This window comes from Palaemon carinicauda, chromosome 17 (genome assembly GCF_036898095.1).
Source record: "Palaemon carinicauda isolate YSFRI2023 chromosome 17, ASM3689809v2, whole genome shotgun sequence".
Taxonomy (NCBI): domain Eukaryota; kingdom Metazoa; phylum Arthropoda; class Malacostraca; order Decapoda; family Palaemonidae; genus Palaemon; species Palaemon carinicauda.
Genome location: NC_090741.1, coordinates 56,109,593 through 56,129,592, shown reverse-complemented (window position 1 = coordinate 56,129,592; position 20,000 = coordinate 56,109,593). Strand labels below are relative to the sequence as shown.

General features: G+C 35.7%; 1 protein-coding gene and 1 long non-coding RNA gene across 3 annotated transcripts in view; one reads left to right on the top strand and one right to left on the bottom strand.

Moving 5' to 3' along the window:
- The window catches only part of LOC137656768 (aquaporin-9-like), a 16,065-nt gene extending 5,466 nt beyond the window's left edge, over positions 1-10,599 (bottom strand). Inside the window, exons 1-2 of the mRNA XM_068391032.1 lie at positions 10,116-10,599; positions 8,444-8,708 (exon numbers count right to left, since the gene is read on the bottom strand). Coding sequence (XP_068247133.1) covers positions 8,444-8,708; positions 10,116-10,205 — 355 coding nt within the window. The 5' untranslated portion in view covers positions 10,206-10,599. The remainder of the gene's footprint in view (positions 1-8,443; positions 8,709-10,115) is intronic.
- Positions 10,600-18,814: 8,215 nt separating this feature from the next.
- Positions 18,815-20,000, top strand: part of LOC137656767 (uncharacterized) — a 45,028-nt gene continuing 43,842 nt past the window's right edge. For both annotated transcript variants that reach the window (XR_011047018.1, XR_011047017.1), the window contains exon 1: positions 18,815-18,967. This is a non-coding gene — a long non-coding RNA (uncharacterized lncRNA). The remainder of the gene's footprint in view (positions 18,968-20,000) is intronic.

Genomic DNA, 20,000 nt, shown 5'->3' with positions numbered 1-20,000 from the left:
GGAGAGGGATGGCAGGATAGGTTGGCCGAATTAAGCAAAGAGGAGTTAGAAAGTGTGGCAGATTTTTTTGAAGTGGAAAGAACGGTAACAATGAAGAAGGGTATACTATTGCTAAAGGTTTATGAGTGCGTTAAGGAGACTAAGACAGGAGCCAAACCCAAGGTTAGGCAAGAAGAGGGATTGTCAGTAGAAATTTTGGATAGACAGATTAGTCTAAAACAAATGGAAATACAGCAGCAAAAAATGGTGTTTGAAGAGAGAGAGAGGGAAAGGAAGCATGAGTTAGCTAAGTTGGCTTTGCAAACGCCAGGGTCACCAGGGTCTCCTTCTCGTGTTGAGGCTTCCTCCTCCTTCTCAAATTTAGCTCAGGCTTTGAAGTTTGTCCCGAACTTCCAGGAAGATAATGTTGCAGAGTTCTTTATGTCATTCGAAAGAATTGCTAACAGGTTAGAATGGCCTATTGGATTATGGACTACCCTTATCCAGAGTAAATTGATTGGGAAAGCCCAAAAGGTATATGTAGCTTTGGAAGAAGATCTCTCCTCGGATTATGAGAGTGTAAAGGCGATAGTGTTGAAGGCATATGAGCTCGTGCCGGAGGCCTATCGGCAAAGGTTCCGTAATTTGAGTAAAAATGAAAATCAGACTTTCGTAGAATTTGCAAGGAGTAAAGAGCAATATGCTACTGATTGGTTGAAATCTAAAGAGGTGGACAATTTTGATAAGCTAAAGCAGTTGCTGTTGGTTGAAGAGTTTAAAAGGTGTACTCCTGACCGTTTGAAGGTTCATTTGGAGGAGTTGAAATTAGATTCCCTTCAGGAGGTTGCTGTGGCGTCAGATGAGTATTTTTTGTCTCATAAAGATACTATGAAAGAAACTGTATTTAAGGAAAAACCACGTTGGGGTTGTTCTGGGAGATCTGGTAATTTTAATAACCAAAAGAATGTTTCTCAGAATGTTCAGTTAAATCAGGGTTCTCAGAATGTTCAATCAAATAAGGTTTCTCCGAATGGCCAATCAAAGGTGTGTTACTCGCAAAATAACAGACTTGGTGAGTCGGGTGTTTATGATCCACAAAAGCTGAGGCATTTGACGTGTTTTTTCTGTAACAAGAGGGGTCATACCAAAAGAATGTGTTATGCTTGGAAAAAGGTTTGTAACAGTAAAGGTAATCCGGTGATGGCGGTTGAGAAAAGTGCTAGTCAGGGTGGGGCTCTGCCCTCTCCGACTCAATGACTAAGAAAGTCAGTGACTGCTAGTTCCTTCGGTGATTTTCTGGCCGTGGGTGAAGTCTCGCTGGATGGTGAAGGCCAAGGGAGAAAAGTTAATATTTTACGTGATACCGGAGCCGCGCAATCATTAATTCTTAGAGATTCGGTCCCGAATGATTTTGTGTATGAGAATCGGGAGTTTGTTATTTTGAGTGGTTTTCCGGACACGGTAAAATCTTATCCAATTGGTCTATTTCATCTTAGTTGTCCTTATTTTTCGGGGAATGTCCGTTTGGCTATTGTTGATAAATTTCCGATTAAAAAGGTGGATGTGGTTCTCGGAAATGAGATTGTGTATGAAAATAAAAATGTGCCAATTGTGATTAATCCGGATGTGGAAGTAGGGGTAGTCACTCGTGCTAAGGCAAAGGCTGTTGACGCTGCAGAGTCAACAGTAGACGTTGATTTGAGTAGTTTAGGACGTAGTGATGTATCTGTAGACAGTAGTAGTAGTGTTAGATTAAAACCCAATTGGACTGTTAAAGAACTTGTTTCGGCTCAGAAAAAGGAATTTGGTAGTCTCCCTATTGAGTCTGGTGAGATAACGAACGTGACAGTTCCTATTTTTAAGATAATTAATAGCATATTATATAGAATAAGTAGACCAATGCATGCCTCGGGGGAGGATTACGAAATTATACGACAGATTGTGGTTCCTGAATGTTACCGTCATCAGTTGATGTGATGGCGGGACATTTTGGTATTCACAAAACAGTCAGTAGGTTATTAAATAATTTCTTTTGGCCCAAGCTGAAAGGTGATGTTAAGAAATTTGTTAATAGTTGCGAGGTTTGTCAGAGAGTCGGCAAACCTAACCTACCTATTCCAAAGGCTCCATTAATACCTATCCCAGTTGTGTCTGAACCTTTTCGGGAAGTGTTAATTGATGTTGTTGGTCCTCTCCCAAAGTCAAAGAGTGGAAATGAGTATATTTTCACTATTATGGATCGTATGTCTCGGTACCCCGAGGCAATCCCCTTGCGGTCCATAAGGAGTGAAAAGATTGTAGAGGCATTAATAGGTTTCTTTTCAAAATTTGGTCTCCCGAAGGTAGTTCAGTCCGACTGCGGTACTAACTTCACAAGTCGTTATTTTAAGCAGAAAATGACTGAATTGGGCATTAAACATGTAACTTCCTCGCCTTATCATCCAGAGTCACAGGGTGCTTTGGAACGTTTTCACCAAACTATGAAAAGCATGTTAAAGAAATATTGTATTGGGAATGGGGCTGAATGGGATAAAAACCTTCCATTCCTCTTATTCGCTTTCCGCTCTATTCCTGGTCAATCTCTCGGTCTCTCTCCTTTTAATCTGATTTTTGGACATTCTGTAAGGGGTCCGCTGGATATTGTGAGAGAGGCTTGGGAGGGAGATGCCCCTGATTTGAATTTGATTGATTACCTTAATAATTTGAATGCTAAATTAACCAGGGCTTGGTCTTTTGCAGGTGAGAATTTGTTGAAAAGTCAGAAGAAAATGAAATTTTATTTTGACAGAAAGACTGTGACCCGGGACTTCGACGTAGGACAGAAGGTACTGGTTCTGTTACCTATCCCAGGTAATTCTCTCAAAGCTACTTTCCAGGGACCATGGAAGGTATTGAAGAAGGTAAATAATGTTAACTTCTTGGTGGAAACCCCCGATAGGAGAAGGCCTCATCAATTGGTACATATAAATATGATGAAAGCTTTCCATGAAAGAGAGAAGGTTAGGCCAATTGCGACTCTTTGTGACGATAGAAATGACTTGGTCGGTTATAATGCTTCTTTTTCAGGTGAGCATAATAATGATTCTTTTTCAGAGGACAGGGACTTAAAAGATAGTGAATGGCTGTCAGGTAATGTCGAGGCTTTAGAAAATTTACCTCAGATGTTGGGTCACTTGGGTAAAGATGAGCAACAATCCTTGAGAAATTTGGTTTTAAAATATAAGGACTTGTTTTCTAATGTGCCCGGCAAGACCACGATCTTGCAGCATGACGTGGACGTAGGGGACGCCACGCCCGTGAAGCAGGCTCCTTATAGGTTGAATCCAAAAAAGAATGAGATTGTTGCTAGAGAGGTTGAGTATATGCTCAAGCATAATTTAATAGAGCCGAGTTGTAGTCCTTGGTCATCTCCGGTTGTGTTGGTGAAGAAATCGGACGGAGACTATCGTCTTTGTTTCGATTATAGGAAGCTTAATGAGGTGACCAAGGCTGATAGTTTTCCATTGCCTCGTGTGGAAGATTGTATTGATCGCATGGGTCGGGCTAAATACATTACAAAATTTGATTTATTAAAGGGATATTGGCAGGTGCCTTTGTCGGAAAGGGCCAGGAGTGTTTCGGCTTTTGTAACCCAACAGGTGTTATTTCAGTGTAAGGTAATGCCCTTTGGGATGAAAAACGCTGCTGCCACCTTTCAGAGACTTATGAATTCGTTGGTTAGTGGTCTAGAGGGGTGTGTGGTGTATATCGATGACTTGGTTATTTTTAGCGACGACTGGCAGTTGCACCTGAAGAGAATTGAGGCCTTATTCAAAGTACTTAGGAAAGCAGGCCTGGTTATTAATTTAAGGAAGTCTGATTTTGCAAAAGCAACGGTGGTATATCTTGGACATGAGATAGGAGCAGGTATGGTGGCTCCCAAGGAGGCTAACATTGAGGCCATTCGTAAAGTAGAGGTTCCTAAATGTAGGAAAGATTTGCGAAGGGTATTAGGGATGGCAAGCTATTATCGCAGATTCATTCGCAATTTTTCAGACATTGCGGAACCTCTTACTGCTTTATTGAAGAAAAATGTTAAATTTGTTTGGAGTAAGGAGGCTCAGGATGCATTAGAGAGGATAAAACTGGTCCTCATTAGTCGGCCTTTGTTAACAGCTCCAAATTTTAACGCTCCATTTCAGCTTACCACTGATGCGAGTGATGTGGGGGTTGGTGCTGTATTGAGTCAAGCTGACGAAAATGGTATCGTCCACCCGGTGGCGTATTTTTCTAAAAAGCTCACTTTGCCTCAAAGAAAATATTCCACTATCGAGAAGGAGACTTTGGCCTTGATCTTAGCGTTAACTCATTTTAATGTCTATCTCTCCTCCTCAGGTGGGCCCATTAAAGTTTGTACGGACCATAATCCATTAACGTTCTTGAATCGGTACAAGAATAAGAATCAGAGATTGATGCGCTGGAGTATTTTGGTCCAAGAATTCGATCTAGAGTTTAAGCATATCCCAGGTAAAGAGAATATGGTGGCCGATGCATTATCCCGGCTGGCAGAGTAAGTGGGAATGGGGTAATCATAAGGGTTTTTTCTTCACCTGTTGGTAAGTTCTGTCACTCGTGGTAACTGTTTGAGTATTAATAATTATTTATATATGGTTTCTTTTATTTGGTTGAACAGATTATGTAATGTAACACTCCAATGTTGGACGTAGTATTGACGGTTGATTATGATTTGATATGATAGATGGATGTTGACCAAATGTAAGATTATTATTGTTCGTTGATGCATGCAACTGTTATTTTATGGGTTAATTATATCTGTCTTTAATTCCTTGTGGAGGTGGTGAAGTTTCTAATGAACTGATATTTTTTTTTTGTTTTGTTGAATTATGCTTAAAACTGAGGTTTTGTCAAAAATTATCTGGTTACGTGTGGTGATTTATGAATGATCCTATATTGGACTCCTTATGTTTCAGGTGATGGTATTTATTACGTTAGTTGGGTATGTAAATTAGGTTAAGATTTTTTTGTGACAAACTGATTTGTTTATACACCCCTTTGTCAGGAGAGTGTGGACTCCAAAGTATTGTTAATAGTGCGTAAAAGAAAAGTGCTGTGTTAGTGCTGTAACATTTTATGTGTTCAAGACACTTGGGTGAAAGGTTTATGTGCTGGTGCTATGAGGGTTGTGCTGTGAAAAAGTACAGCTAAGGTGTATGATATTTTCTGGACATTAAATCATAATACCTTCGCGGCTTTGAACAATTCACCAGGGAAGAACCTCCTTTCCCTTCACATACCTTGCCAGTCTGGTGTGAACAGCAAAATGGTGTACTATTTATATTTGACGAAGGATGTGGTGTATATTTAAGGTAGCCTATGAGGCATTAAGAATGTCACCTGTTAGTATAAGTATTTGAAAGTTACCCAGGTAATGAATCCTTTATTTGGACACTATATTTTGTTGGTGATTGGTGTATGACAATTTGGTTTTGTAGCATATATTTTTTTTTGTTGCCACTCCCTCTCCTCTTGCAACCTAGGTGATCCCATATGGTGATGATCAATTATTAATACAGGTTGGTCTTATGATTTTAGTCCTAGATGAGGGACTTGGTGCAATTATTTGGTGTATGGTGTTAGTGATACTTTATATTTGTTAACATTTTTAATCCATTTGTTTGTTGTTTATATTATATTTCAAGTGTGTATATTGTATACTTGATTCCCTTAACTTTTAAAGTAAATTTCAGCATTTTTGTCTTTAATTTTGCACTTTTGTCTTGGAAAAAAAAAAGTTTTTTTTTTTTTTCTCTCTGGGTGAGGAGGTGTAAGTAAGCCTTAGGTTTTTTTTTTATAATGTATTAGCTTACTTAGGTTAGTTTTTAAGTTCCTCTTTCATTTTTTTTCGAAGGCTTTAAAGTTCATGGTTAGTTCGCCTTCTTGTTAGTAGGGGTCTCCTCACTCCAGTGGTATTTTTGTATAGTCTTGTTGACTAATCCTCCCTGTTTCTCCCCTCCATATTTTGGCTCTGCTGAGTTGACTTGAGACTGGGTTTCCAAGCTACAGGCAGTTGGTATCTGCACCCTGATTTGTGAGCCTATTACCTCTGGATATACAGCAAGTCTCTGAACGAATATATATATATCTTCACCTCAGCTGGCCGTTACTTCACATCTCTACCATTTTATTATTGCCTCTGGTGCAGTACTTGCCAGAGGGGCCTCGCTTGGCGACGGTAAGGAGTGTCATTCATTTCTTGTAAATTATTGACCAAGATTATTGGGATCCGGCGTCCAGGATCATGAATGAATATGATTACGGCTGTGCTGCAGTGTCAGGTTAATTTCCTGTTAGAGCTCTATAATGGTATTGAGAGTTGCCGTCCGCTGCCCTTATTGAAGTACCTATGGGAGGAGACCTTCATCATCTCATCATCCGTTAGCATGTAAAATTTAGGTTATTCTTTCTTTTCGTTGTTTTCTATTCCTCTCTGGGCCCCCTTTCCTCCTTCAGAGGTTGAATGTGTTGACTGGTAATTTGGGTATATGTTTCGTAAGTGGTATTTTTGATTTAATGTTAATGATGAGGCCTAGCTATTATTTTCTATATTTTATTGAATTGTAATATATATTGGTTTTTATTTCATTGTTTTGTTATCCCCCTTGAGTTATTCTTGTGCTGCATTTACCTGGGCTTGCTTCCACCTTTGTGGCTTGCTGCCTTTTGAACACCTAAATATTGATTATTTATGGTCCTGTAGACCTAGTGTGTGTTGTGGTCCAACGAGACCATTACAATATATATATATATTTATATATATATATATATATATATATATATATATATATATATATATATATATTTATATATATATATATATATATATATATATATATATATATATTCATATATATATATATATATATATATATATATATTCATATATATATATATATATATATATATATATATATATATATATATATATATATATATATATATCATTTAGATCATTAGACTAATTCATGTAATTAAATTTCCTAATTCAATTATTTATAATGATTTATATTTGATGAGAATATATTTCATATTAATTTACAATATCTAATTACATATGTTTAATTCCTTCAGCAATTTATATTGCAAAACATATTCCTATAATAATATATTTATCTTTTCATCATCAATAATGTATTAATGTAATTTATTATATTTTTTAAAATAACGTAATCAATAATATATTATTAGAATTAATTTTGAAATCTAAAATCATTATTGGAATTTTCTTAAGAGAAATAATTGTGTATATATTTGAAAATGTATTTTAATATATTCACGATTAAGAATTTACACAACTTTAAGAAAAATCAAAATGAAAATGGAAATATTACCAAGGTGAAATGAGTCATAAACAGATTTCATTATAATATAATAGGTAATAGTGATAAATATTGGTAAAACAATAATATTTGAAATTGCAATTATTTAATGAAAACAAAAATACTAGAGGGGCTCTCGGTAGAGAGCATACCCTCGCCACGCCAAGCGGTCTTATTTTGCTCCTAACTCCACTGCGTACTTTTACTTCGATGTATTTTCTTCAAAATCTAATGAATTTGTCCTCGGGGCATAGCCCACATATCCACCTAGTTTCGTTGAAATTGGTTCAGTAGTTTTTGCGTAATGTTATTCACAATCAAAGAAATAATGTAACAAAATATTTGCCATTTACTTAACATTGTGATTATTTTCAAAGTACAACTGCTTACGTGTACTTTGATGTACTTCATCCAATATGTTACAGATTTATCCTTGGTTCGTAACTAACTTGTGTACCAAGTTTGGTCAAAATCGGTCCGCTAGTTTTTGTGTAAAGTTGCTCACAAACAAAGAAACGATGATGGGGTGAATAAACCCTTTGCAAAATCTTCGGTTTTGGCAAAGGCAACAAAAATGTCTTTTGCTTCTTTAAGGCTTCGCTCAAGAAAATTAAGTCAACTTTTAAATATTATCAAGATGAAATTAGTCTTAAACAGATATCATTATAAGAATTATTTCCTCCGACAACGAAGTTGGTAGGAAGTTATGTTTTCGCCCCTGTTTGTCTGTTTGTTTGTGAACAACCACAATTTTACTCATAGAGTAGTGAAACTTTCAGGGATAAATCGTTATGTTGAGACTCGTAAATGATTCAATTTTGGAAGTCCTAGGTCAAAGGTCGAGGTCAAGGTCGAGCAAAAGGTCGACCGAATTAACCCTCACTTCAACCCCAAATTCACACATTTTGTCACACAGACTTCAAATACACCTACAGGCTAAATTGATTCTGGGTAAGGCAAGCTGGTTTCAAAAAATCAGCTGCTGTGGTGGAGATCTGCACTCTCAGAGTGCTTTTCCAGTTATTTGTGAAATATATTGGTTAAAAAAACATTTAAAATAACATTTATATAATGAAAAATTTACTTACCAAAATATACAACGTAGACCAAACACGAAGCGACAAATGCCCCAGCATATTGCCCCAGAAAATACACGGGCACTTTGACCCAGGGTAGTTTACCCCAAACGGCGAAGGCCAAGGTCACGGCTGGGTTGATATGCCCACCCGATACCCCTCCGCTCGTCAGTATAGCCAGCATGACCGCGATGCCCCATGCCAAGTTAACGGCAAACACGTCTCCTCCGACTTTGTTGGTCAAAACCATCTGGGCAACGGATGCATTTCCAAACAGCTGGAAAATAAATCAAAATTAGTTTTCTTATAAAGGAATTATCAATGAAACAATAAGAGAGATTACTCGAGTGCTATATGTGGATGAGATCATGATGAGGGGTAGGTGGAGATGGTTTGGGCATGCTCTTCGCATTCCCCAAACGTTCAGCTGGGCTCCACAAGGTACTAGAAGAGTTGGAAAACCCAGGCCTACATGGCTGAGGACTATGAAGCGTGAATTAGGATATGATGAATGGAGAAGTATTGATTTAAAAGCTCAGTGAAGGAGAAGTGGAGATGGTTTGTGCATGCTCTTCACACTCCCCGAGAGAGATTAGTTCACCAAACGTTTAACTGGGCTCCACAAGGTACTAGAAGAGTTGGAAGACACAGGCCTACATGGCTGAGGACTATGAATCGTGAAGTAGGAGATGATGAATGGAAAAGTATTGATTTAAAAGCTCAGTGAAGGGTAGGTGGAGATGGTTTGGGCATGCTCTTCGCACTCCCCAAGAGAGATTAGTTCACCAAACGTTCAGCTGGTCTCCACAAGGCACTAGAAGGGTTTGAAGATCCAGCCCTACATGGCTGAGGACTAAGAGGCACGAAGTGGGAGATGATGAATGGAGAAGTTTTGATTTAGAAGCTAGAGATAGACACGACTGGCGTATCTAACCGAGGCCCTTTGCGTCAATAGGCGTTGGAGGAGATGATGATGGTGATAATGATAATAATAAAGGAATTAATTAATTATTCTATTATTTTTTTCTTCATGTTTTTGTATATTTGCTATATAATTTTATATTCTTATCTAGCTGGCTAAAATACTTTTTGTTATTTGATTGAATTTTATTCATTTTTATATTCTTATAAAACTATTTATCATATTCTAAATCTATCAAAATCTATTAATCATATTTTTCATCAAATATTCGTACACACACACACACACACACACACACACACATATATATATATATATATATATATATATATATATATATATATATGTATATATACTCACACACACAGACACACACACACATATATATATATATATATATATATATATATATATATATATATATGTATATATATATACACACACACACACACGCACATATAACTATATATATATATATATATATATATATATATATATATATATATATATATATACATATGAGTGTGTGTATATGTATATGCCTATTTGCGTATATATCTAACAGTCTACATACATGCAAACATATATACTCACATACGTGCATGTATGTATGTATGTATGTATATAAACATATATATACTGTCTATACATAAATATGCCTATATACAATTAACATATACATACATACTGTATACTAGCAGATACATGCACTGTCAAAAACACACAAACAGTTAAAGCAAAACAAAACAAAAAAGACTTTACTATTAAGACAAAAGTCCCAAGAAATTCGGCGAGAAAATCTCGAACCAAGACATTTTCCACTTTCAACTTGACACGAAGATTAGATTCCATAATTTCCTTCAATTCTTCAATTGTATTTCCAGTATTTCCTTCAATTTTCCAGTGTTGTCCAGCCCACCAATTCCAGTCTTTAACTTTCTTACGACTTTTGCCAATTCTTGCGATTCACTTTGACGTTATGGGTGTTCCATCACTGTTCTCTAGCCTCGTGTGGTGCCTTAGCCTCTTTACCATGATCTTCCACCGTCTTGGGTTAGAGTTCTCTTGCTTGAGAGTACACTCGAGAGCACTATTCTATGTTTCCTTATTTCCTTTCCTCACTGGGCTATTTTCCCTGCTTTTCCTACTGGGGTTGTAGCTTAGCAAGTAATGATAATACTCTTGTGTAGTGGCATAGCCTCTGTATCATGATCTTCCACCGTCTTGAGTTAGAGTTCTCTTGCTTGAGGGTGCTCTTGGGAGCACTATTCTCCTTGTTAACTTATTTCCTTTCCTCACTGGGCTATTTTCCCTGCTTTTCCTACTGGGGTTGTAGCTTAGCAAGTGATAATAATTCTCTTGTGTAGCGTCATAGCCTCTGTACCATGGTCTTCTCCTGTCTTGGGTTAGAATTCTCTTGCTTGAAGGTACACTCGGGCACTATTCTATCCTATTTCTCTTTCTTTTTTAAAGTTATAGGTTATATATCTGATCCATCACTGTTCTCTACCCTTGCGTAGTGCCATAGCCTCTGTACCATGTCCACTGTTTTGGGTTAGAGTTCTCTTGCTTGAGGGTACACTCAGGCTCACTATTCTATCTTATATCTCTTCCTCTGTTTTTTTTTCTAAGTTATAGTTTTTATTTCTGTTCCACCACTGTTCTCTAGCCTTGTGTAGTGGCTCTGTACCACGATCTTGCACTGTCTTGGGTTAGAGTTCTCTTGTTTAAGGGATACACTCAGGCACACTATTCTATCTGTTTCCTTATTTCCTTCCCTCACTGGGCTATTTTCCGTGTTGAAGGCCTTGGGCTTATAGCATCCTGCTTTTGCTGTTAGGGTTGTAGCTTAGCAAGTAATGATAGTACTCTTGGGTAGTGCTATAGCCTCTGCACCATGGTCTTCCACTGTCTTGGGTTAGAGTTCTCTTGCTTGAGGGATACACTCGGGCACACTATTCTATCTTATATCTTTTCCTGTTTTTTGAGTTATAGTTTATATATAAAAGATCTACTTGATGTTTTTACCATTCTTAAAATATTTTATTTTGATTGTTCATTAGCCTACTTCTCTTGTACTTTATTTATATCCTTATTTCCTTTCCTCACTTGGCTATTTTTTTCCTGTCGGAGTCCTTGGGCTTATAGGATCCTGCGGCTATTTTTTTCCTGTCGGAGTCCTTGGGCTTATAGGATCCTGCTTTTCCAACTAGGGTTGTAGCTTAGCTGGTAATAATAATAATAATAATAATAATAATAATAATAATAATAATAATAATAAAAGATTAGTTTTAAGTCCTATAGCAGATCGCAGTCGAAATCCTAACTTATTTGCTTCTCAATTAAATAGTCCTTCTGTTTCAGGATACCATAAAACACCAAATCAATCAATCAATCATCTGTTTCACAATAAATTCCAATCGGTGGAAACACTTTCAAATAATATAGACAATCATAGTGAAAATCCGAACGTATTTGCTTCTCGATTTATCATTCGATGCACAAGAGTTCACAGTCGTAGTAGACCTATTATAACTAGCTTTCCTATTCACACCAAAACTCATAAAAGGACAGGAGTAAATCCTTCGACGGCCTTCGGAGTCGACTGTCAGACAATGAGTGATCCACCCACGAAGACGGCGGGAGACCTTCAAGTAATAGTAACTTTCCTATTCACACCAAAACTCATAAAAGGACAGGAGTAAATCCTTCGACGGCCTCCGGAGTCGACTGTCAGACAATGAGTGATCCTCTCCCGAAGACAGAGTAACGATAACTGTGTACTTTACGTAACTGGCTCATGGCGTTTACTGATCCGTATGTACATGTATTTTTTTCAGCAATAGCTTCTAGACATTTCAAACTTCAGTATTCTTATTTACTTAATTGATTTCTGGGATATATTGTGAAGCGTTACTGCTTGCACTAGATCGGCGGGGATTGTTGCAAGGTTTAGTAAAACCCTATATTATACAAATATGTGGTGGATATGACTGGATTATTGTCTTGTGTAAATTTTCCAAGAATTGTATTATTACTAAAATATAGTAATTTCCCGTGATGATACCCCATTAATACAAATACTTACATGTTTATGCAAATATATTTACACACGCGCACACACACACACACACACACACACACATATATATATATATATATATATATATATATATATATATATATATATACTCATACCTTTTTGAGTGTGGATACCTTAACAAGGTGAAATGGTTTACGTTTTGCCATGATCAGCAAAGCTGTACTAGTCAGAGTCATCATTACTAGGTTGGTTTGCTGTCAGCGATCAGACAAAAATATCCCACCATCACTAATCCGCACTGGCCGACGTGGTAATGAAAATTGCCCAAACGTCAGACATGAATTGCCATGTCTGAGGCCTTTGTCCTGCAGTGGACTAGAAACTGCTGCATTTGTTGTTGTTGTTGTTATTGTTGTTGTTGTGGCGGAGTGTCTAAGTCAATGGGCCCTCAGTTTCATGGACCCTGGTTCGATTCCCTGGCCGACCAGAAGCTATTATCCTTGAGTTGATTACCCCTTGGGTCTCTGATCCAGAGGTATAGAGAGAATCCAGATATTATGAGGAGTATAATATATATACAGTATATATATATATACATATAAATATTTTATATATATATATATATATATATATATATATATGTATATATATAAATATATTATATATATATATATATATATATACATTTATATATATAACTATATATATATATATGTATATATAACTATAGGTATATATATATATATATATATATATATAAATATAAATATAGATATATATAATATACATATATATATATATATATATATATATATATACATATATATATATGTATATATATATATATATATATAAATATATATATATATATATATATACATATATATATATATATATATATATATATATATATATATATATATATATATACACACGTCTTCGTGTCTGTAAATGTCAGCATCTGACAATAATAAAAACATTCTTTGAAAAAAAACTTTAATGTTATTCTTTGACTGTTTTTAAACCGCAGTTCATTTATCACATTTCTCGGAATCAGAACCAGTTCATTTCCCTTCGCTCATTTCCATTTATTTTCGTAATTATTGACGCAATAAAACCACGATCTAAAGAGCGAACCGTAAAGAAACTAAACGATATAAGAAGAACTATACTATTGACCTTCCGTTTCAATTGGTCTTATCAATGGCTTCAGTGCAACATGTCCTGTTCTCTTCATGTTATAGATGCTAAAATGTTTAATAACTTTTTAGTTATAATTACAAGCATATTATTATTATTATTATTATTATTATTATTATTATCATCATTATTACTATTATTATTACTATTACTATTATTATTATTATTATTACTTCTACTACTACTACTACTACTACTACTATTACTAGTACTACTACTAGCTAAACTATAACCCTAGTTACAAAAGCAGGATGCTATAAGCCTAAGGGCTCCCAAAGGGAAAAATAGCCCAGTGAGGAAAGGAAATAAGGAAATAAATAGGCCATGCGAGAATAAATGAACAATCAAAATAAAAAGATTGTAAGAACATTAACTACATTAAAACATATATTTCATATATAACTATAAAAAGACTTATGTCAGCCTGTTCAACATTAAAACATTTGCTGCAAGTTTGAACTTTTTGAAGTTCTACCGATTCAACTACCCGATTATTACAGGGCTGTGGTGGCCTGTTGGTAACGTCCTAGCCTGATGATCTCCAGACTGGGGTTCAAGTCCCGCTCAAACTCGTTAGTCCATTTGGTCGCTGCAACCTCACCATCCTTGTGAGCTAAGGATAGGGTGTTTGGTGGAGCCTACAGTATATGTCTGTCTGCTGAGTCATCAGCAGCCATTGCCTGGCCCTCCTTGGTGGAGAGGGGGTTTGGGCGCTTAAGCTATGGTAAGCAGCTCTTCTAGGAGAAGGACACTCCAAAATCAAACCGTTGTTCTCTAAGTCTTGGGTAGTGCCATAGCCTCTGTACCATGGTCTTCCACTGTTTTGGGTTAGAGTTCTCTTGCTTGAGGGTACACTCAGGCGCACTGTTCTATCTTATTTCTCTTCCTCTTGTTTTGTTAAAGTTTATATAGTTTATATAGGAGATATTTATTTTAATGTTACTGATCTTATATTCTATTTTTCCTTGTTTCCTTTCCTCACTTGGCTATTTTCCTTGTTAGAGCCCCTTGGCTTATAGCATCCTGCTTTTCCAACTAGGGTTGTAGCTTAGCAAATAATAATAATAATATGGTCATTCTCTAGGGCATTGTCCTGCTTGATAGGGCAATGCCACTGTTCCTTGCTTCTGCCATTCATGACCGGTCTTTAAACCTTCAAGACGTCCATTTACTTAAAGACTTTTTTTTCTTAAGATTCTGTATTTCTTGTTGACATTTAAGAACTTGTTTACTCTGTAACTGATCAGAGAAAGACGCGTCTTTGCTTCGCAGAGATCTGAAGTCATGTTGTCAAGAGAGTCTTCAGAAATATGCTGAACAAAAAAGAAAACCTTGGGCGTCATGGGTTGGTAAGAAGATATGTATGCAAATGCAGTTTGACTAGGGATTAAGGACATGATAAATCTCTCTCTCTCTCTCTCTCTCTCTCTCTCTCTCTCTCTCTCTCTCTCTCTCTCTCTCTCTCTCTCTCTATATATATATATATATATATATTATATATATATATATATATATATATATATATATATATACTGTATGTATATATATAAATATATATATATATACATATGTATATAAATACATACATTATATATATATACATATATATATATATACATATATATATATATATATATATATATATATATATTTGTATGTATGTATTTATATATATATATATATATATATATATATATATATATATATGCAGTATATATGTGTGTGTATATGTATGTATATATATATATATATATATATATATATATATATATAGATGAAACAAGAGTAGGAAAAGCATCTGGTATGGATGGTGTGAAAGCTGAGATGTTGAAGGAAGGGGGTGTGACTGTACTTGAATGGTTGGTGAGATTGTTTAATATGTGTTTTGTGTTGTCAATGGTACCAGTAGATTGGGTTTGTGCATGTATTGTACCACTATATAAGGGTAAGGGAGATGTGCATGAGTGTTGTAATTCAAGAGGTATTAGTTTGTTGAGTGTAGTTGGAAAAGTGTATGGTAGAGTACTGATTAATAGGATTAAGGATAAAACAGAGAATGCAATCTTGGAAGTACAGGGTGGTTTTAGAAGAGGTAGGGGTTGTATGAATCAGATTTTTACAGTTAGGCAGATATGCGAGAAATATTTAGCAAAAGGTAAGGAGGTGTATGTTGCGTTTATGGATCTGTAAAAAGCATATGATAGAGTTGATAGGGAAGCAATGTGGAATGAGATGAGGTTATATGGAGTTGGTGGAAGGTTGTTGCAAGCAGTGAAAAGTTTCTACAAAGGTAGTAAAGCATGTGTTAGAATAGTAAATGAAGTGAGTGATTGGTTTCCGGTGAGAGTGGGGCTGAGACAGGGATGTGTGATGTCGCCGTGGTTGTTTAACTTGTATGTTGATGGAGTGGTGAGAGAGGTGAATGCTCGAGTGCTTGGACGAGGATTAAAACTGGTAGGCGAGAATGATCATGAATGGGAGGTAAATCAGTTGTTGTTTGCGGATGATACTGTACTGGTTGCAGACACAGAAGAGAAGCTTGACCGACTAATGACAGAATTTGGAAGTGTGTGTGAGAGAAGGAAGTTGAGAGTTAATGTGGGTAAGAGTAAGGTTATGAGATGTACGAGAAGGGAAGGTGGTGCGAGGTTGAATGTCATGTTGAATGGAGAGTTGCTTGAGGAGGTGGATCAGTTTAAGTACTTGGGGTCTGTTGTTGCAGCAAATGGTGGAGTGAAAGCAGATGTACGTCAGAGAGTGAATGAAGGTTGCAAAGTGTTGGGGGAAGTTAAGGGAGTAGTAAAAAATAGAGGGTTGGGCATGAATGTAAAGAGAGTTCTATATGAGAAAGTGATTGTACCAACTGTGATGTATGGATCGGAGTTGTGGGGAATGAAAGTGATGGAGAGACAGAAATTGAATGTGTTTGAGATGAAGTGTCTAAGGAGTATGGCTGGTGTATCTCGAGTAGATAGGGTTAGAAACGAAGTGGTGAGAGTGAGAACGGGTGTAAGAAATGAGTTAGCGGCTAGAGTGGATATGAATGTGTTGAGGTGGTTTGGCCATGTTGAGAGAATGGAAAATGGCTGTCTACTAAAGAAGGTGATGAATGCGAGTTGATGGAAGAAATGCAAGAGGAAGGCCAAGGTTTGGGTGGATGGATGGTGTGAAGAAAGCTCTTTGTGATAGGAGGATAGATGTGAGAGAGGCAAGAGAGCGTGCTAGAAATAGGAATGAATGGCGAGCGATTGTGACGCAGTTCTGGTAGGCCCTGCTGCTTCCTCCGGTGCCTTAGATGACCACGGAGGTAGCAGCAGTAGGGGACTCAGCAGTATGAAGCTTCATCGGTGGTGGATAATGTGGGAGGTTGGGCTGTGGCACCCTAGCAGTACCAGCTGAACTCGGCTGAGTCCCTGGTTAGGCTGAAGGAACGTAGAGAGTAGAGGTCCCCTTTTTTGTTTTGTTTCATTGTTGATGTCGGCTACCCCCCAAAATTGGGGGAAGTGCCTTTGGTATATGTATGTATGTATATATATATAAATACCTCGCACAATGTAATTTCAAAACCATAAAAATTGGTTGTGGCATTCGTGATAAAATGCCTAAACACAATCCTCTTAAATTGGCAAAAAAAAAGAAAAAAAAACAATAAACGAAAATACAAACATTAATTTCAATTCAAAATTCCCTCAACCTATTGATGTTTGCCATGGTGACTATGAAAAAAAAAATTCAAGTCAACAATGAATTGAAAAGAAAGTCTGTTGACTTCTCCTCTCCACTTCTCGTATGACCAAAACATTGATCATTTTTAGTTGGTGCTAAACATAATGAGACGAGCGATGGAAGAGCACAAAGGAGTTAAGGTAAACAATTATTTCCTCGAGAGCAATCAAGCAGTCTTATTTGTGGTTCCGCTATACTCTTAATTAATTTGAAATTAGTTCAGAACCTATTCGTAGTCTGTAATTATTGGTACTTGAGACTGATTGAAAAAATGGTGCGGACTGTATTTACTTTACTGTACTTTACTTTATACTTTACTTTACGTTACTGTATACTTTACTTAACATTATACTTTACTTTATACTTTGCTTTACTTTATACTTTACTTTACTTTACTTTACATTATACTTAACTTTATACTTTACTTTACTTTACTTTATACTTTACTTTATACTGTACTTTACTCTAAGGGCTGTTTTCCTGGTCATATCCACAGTGGAACCCTGCTCCCTACAGGACCTACGTCATACAAGATCAGTTTATCGTATACATTCTTATTTATTCAGCATATCACAAAGCATATTGCGTATTTATTGTCAAATCCACAATATTCAAGCATTTAAAAAGCAAGAAAGTCTTCAGTTTCTTCTTGAAAGCCTTAATATCTCCAGTCTTTCGTATGTCTAGTGGGAGCCTGTTATATAAGTCTTGGGGCCGCATATTTGAAAGCTCTAGAAGACTAGAACCTCCAGTAGACATATATCTTAGTTCCAATAATTTGAAATCATTTGTAACTATGTTCGTTGCATTTTAATGTATTTTTATTCATTTACACATTCTGATATGAATTTTCCAAATTCGTGAATGAAGGAAAGTACATTTTTGTTGTTTCAAAATTATCATATATATAATTTGGGAGGGAGGCTGGATTTTATAGTTTAATGACTTTTATATTTAATTATTAAAAAAATATCGTTTATATATATGAAAAATGATAGAATGTTTATTACACATATAGCAATATACATATGAACTCCTTACATTTCTACTTTTAAACATAGTTATCAAATTCATATATCTCTTCTAATCATTAAAGTATTCATAACCACTTATTTCTGGGATAAAATGAAAATTTAATAACATCCAAAGCCAAAATGTACATTAGAAATATTATTGTGAATATTAATATAGACTCCCTGTTAAAACTCAAGTTTTGATACGCTGAATTGGAAAAATATGAAAATATAAATTTTGTTGGTAAGTTTAGCCAAGGTTGCCAGCGTTAACAATCCAAGGATCCTGAAGCCTCTGTTCTTTTTTGCGTCTTTTTATTTTTAATTCCCATAATTCATAGTTCATAGGCGATTTTTAAAGTTTTGCACGTAATTAGGAATTGTTTTGTATTTTTTTCTTGAAGGAAATATTATTGATTTGGTTATATGTAATAAGTAATGTTTTTTTTTCACATTTCCAGGGACTATGTAGAGAAAACGGTGCCAGATTCCAGACCAGAACTTCCAGAAGTAGACTTGTCTTTGAGAAGTACCCAGTAGAAGCAAGAAAGTTGGAATATCAGCACGAATAAACAGTGTTTATCGAAGAACCTGCAACCCGAAACTCTCCCAGCTAAAGGCGAATAATTCAGGTATGGTTTATTGTTTACAAATGTGTTTTATGCGAGCAGAGACACTTTAAACTTCTATCAAATGGTGCTGCAGATTCACCTTACCCAGTTGCTAGTCTGTAGCCTTGGGAGTTATGTTGTAAAAATTTAATTGTGTTATATGTAAAGATGGCGATGCTTTGGTTTATGAGATGCGACTACAGTCTGTTGGTACTAAAGTGATTATTAATGAATACTGCTTAATGTAACAAAGAACGCACCTAAACTAAATGGAAGCATGTAAAGGACAGGTTATGTGAGTATATAGTAAAACCAAGAAGTTTTATGAATACAATGATCTTAACTTTGATATTAATTATACTTGACTTGAGGAAACAATATTGCAATGACTGCAACTGTCAGATAATGTTAGTGCCCGGAAGAATTGGTAATATTGGTGGAGTGGTGGTTACCCAAGGTTAGGCTCTGCCTAATGCCTGTTAGTATTATAAATTTACTCAAAATATCTACCCAGAGAGGCATTTTCTATAATAAATGGAAGAGTGCTGGGCATTTTAGGGTGTGTAGAACTAGTGAGTTCTGCGCCATTATAACTTTAGTGTAAATTGTTGAATTGTGAACCTAATTTTCATTGTTTACTTTTGTGAGTTCGCGATCATTTGAAGTTTTATTATATATATATATATATATGTGTGTGTGTGTGTATATGTATGTGTGTATATGTGTATATGTGTATATGTGTATATGTGTATATATTATATTGTATATATATTATATTGTATATAAATTATATTGTATATAAATTATATTGTATATAAATTATATTGTATATAAATTATATTGTATATACATTATATTGTATATACATTATATTGTATATATATTTTATATATATTATATATATATCATTGGGTGGTATTTTGAACCAATTGAGCTTCCAAGTAATTATGCACAACTTTCTTGATGTTTTTAAAACGGCTATTAGTCACTCCTCATTCCCTCCTCTTCAGTTCCATCCTGGCTGTCGCTACAAAAGAAAGTCTTCCTAAGAAGA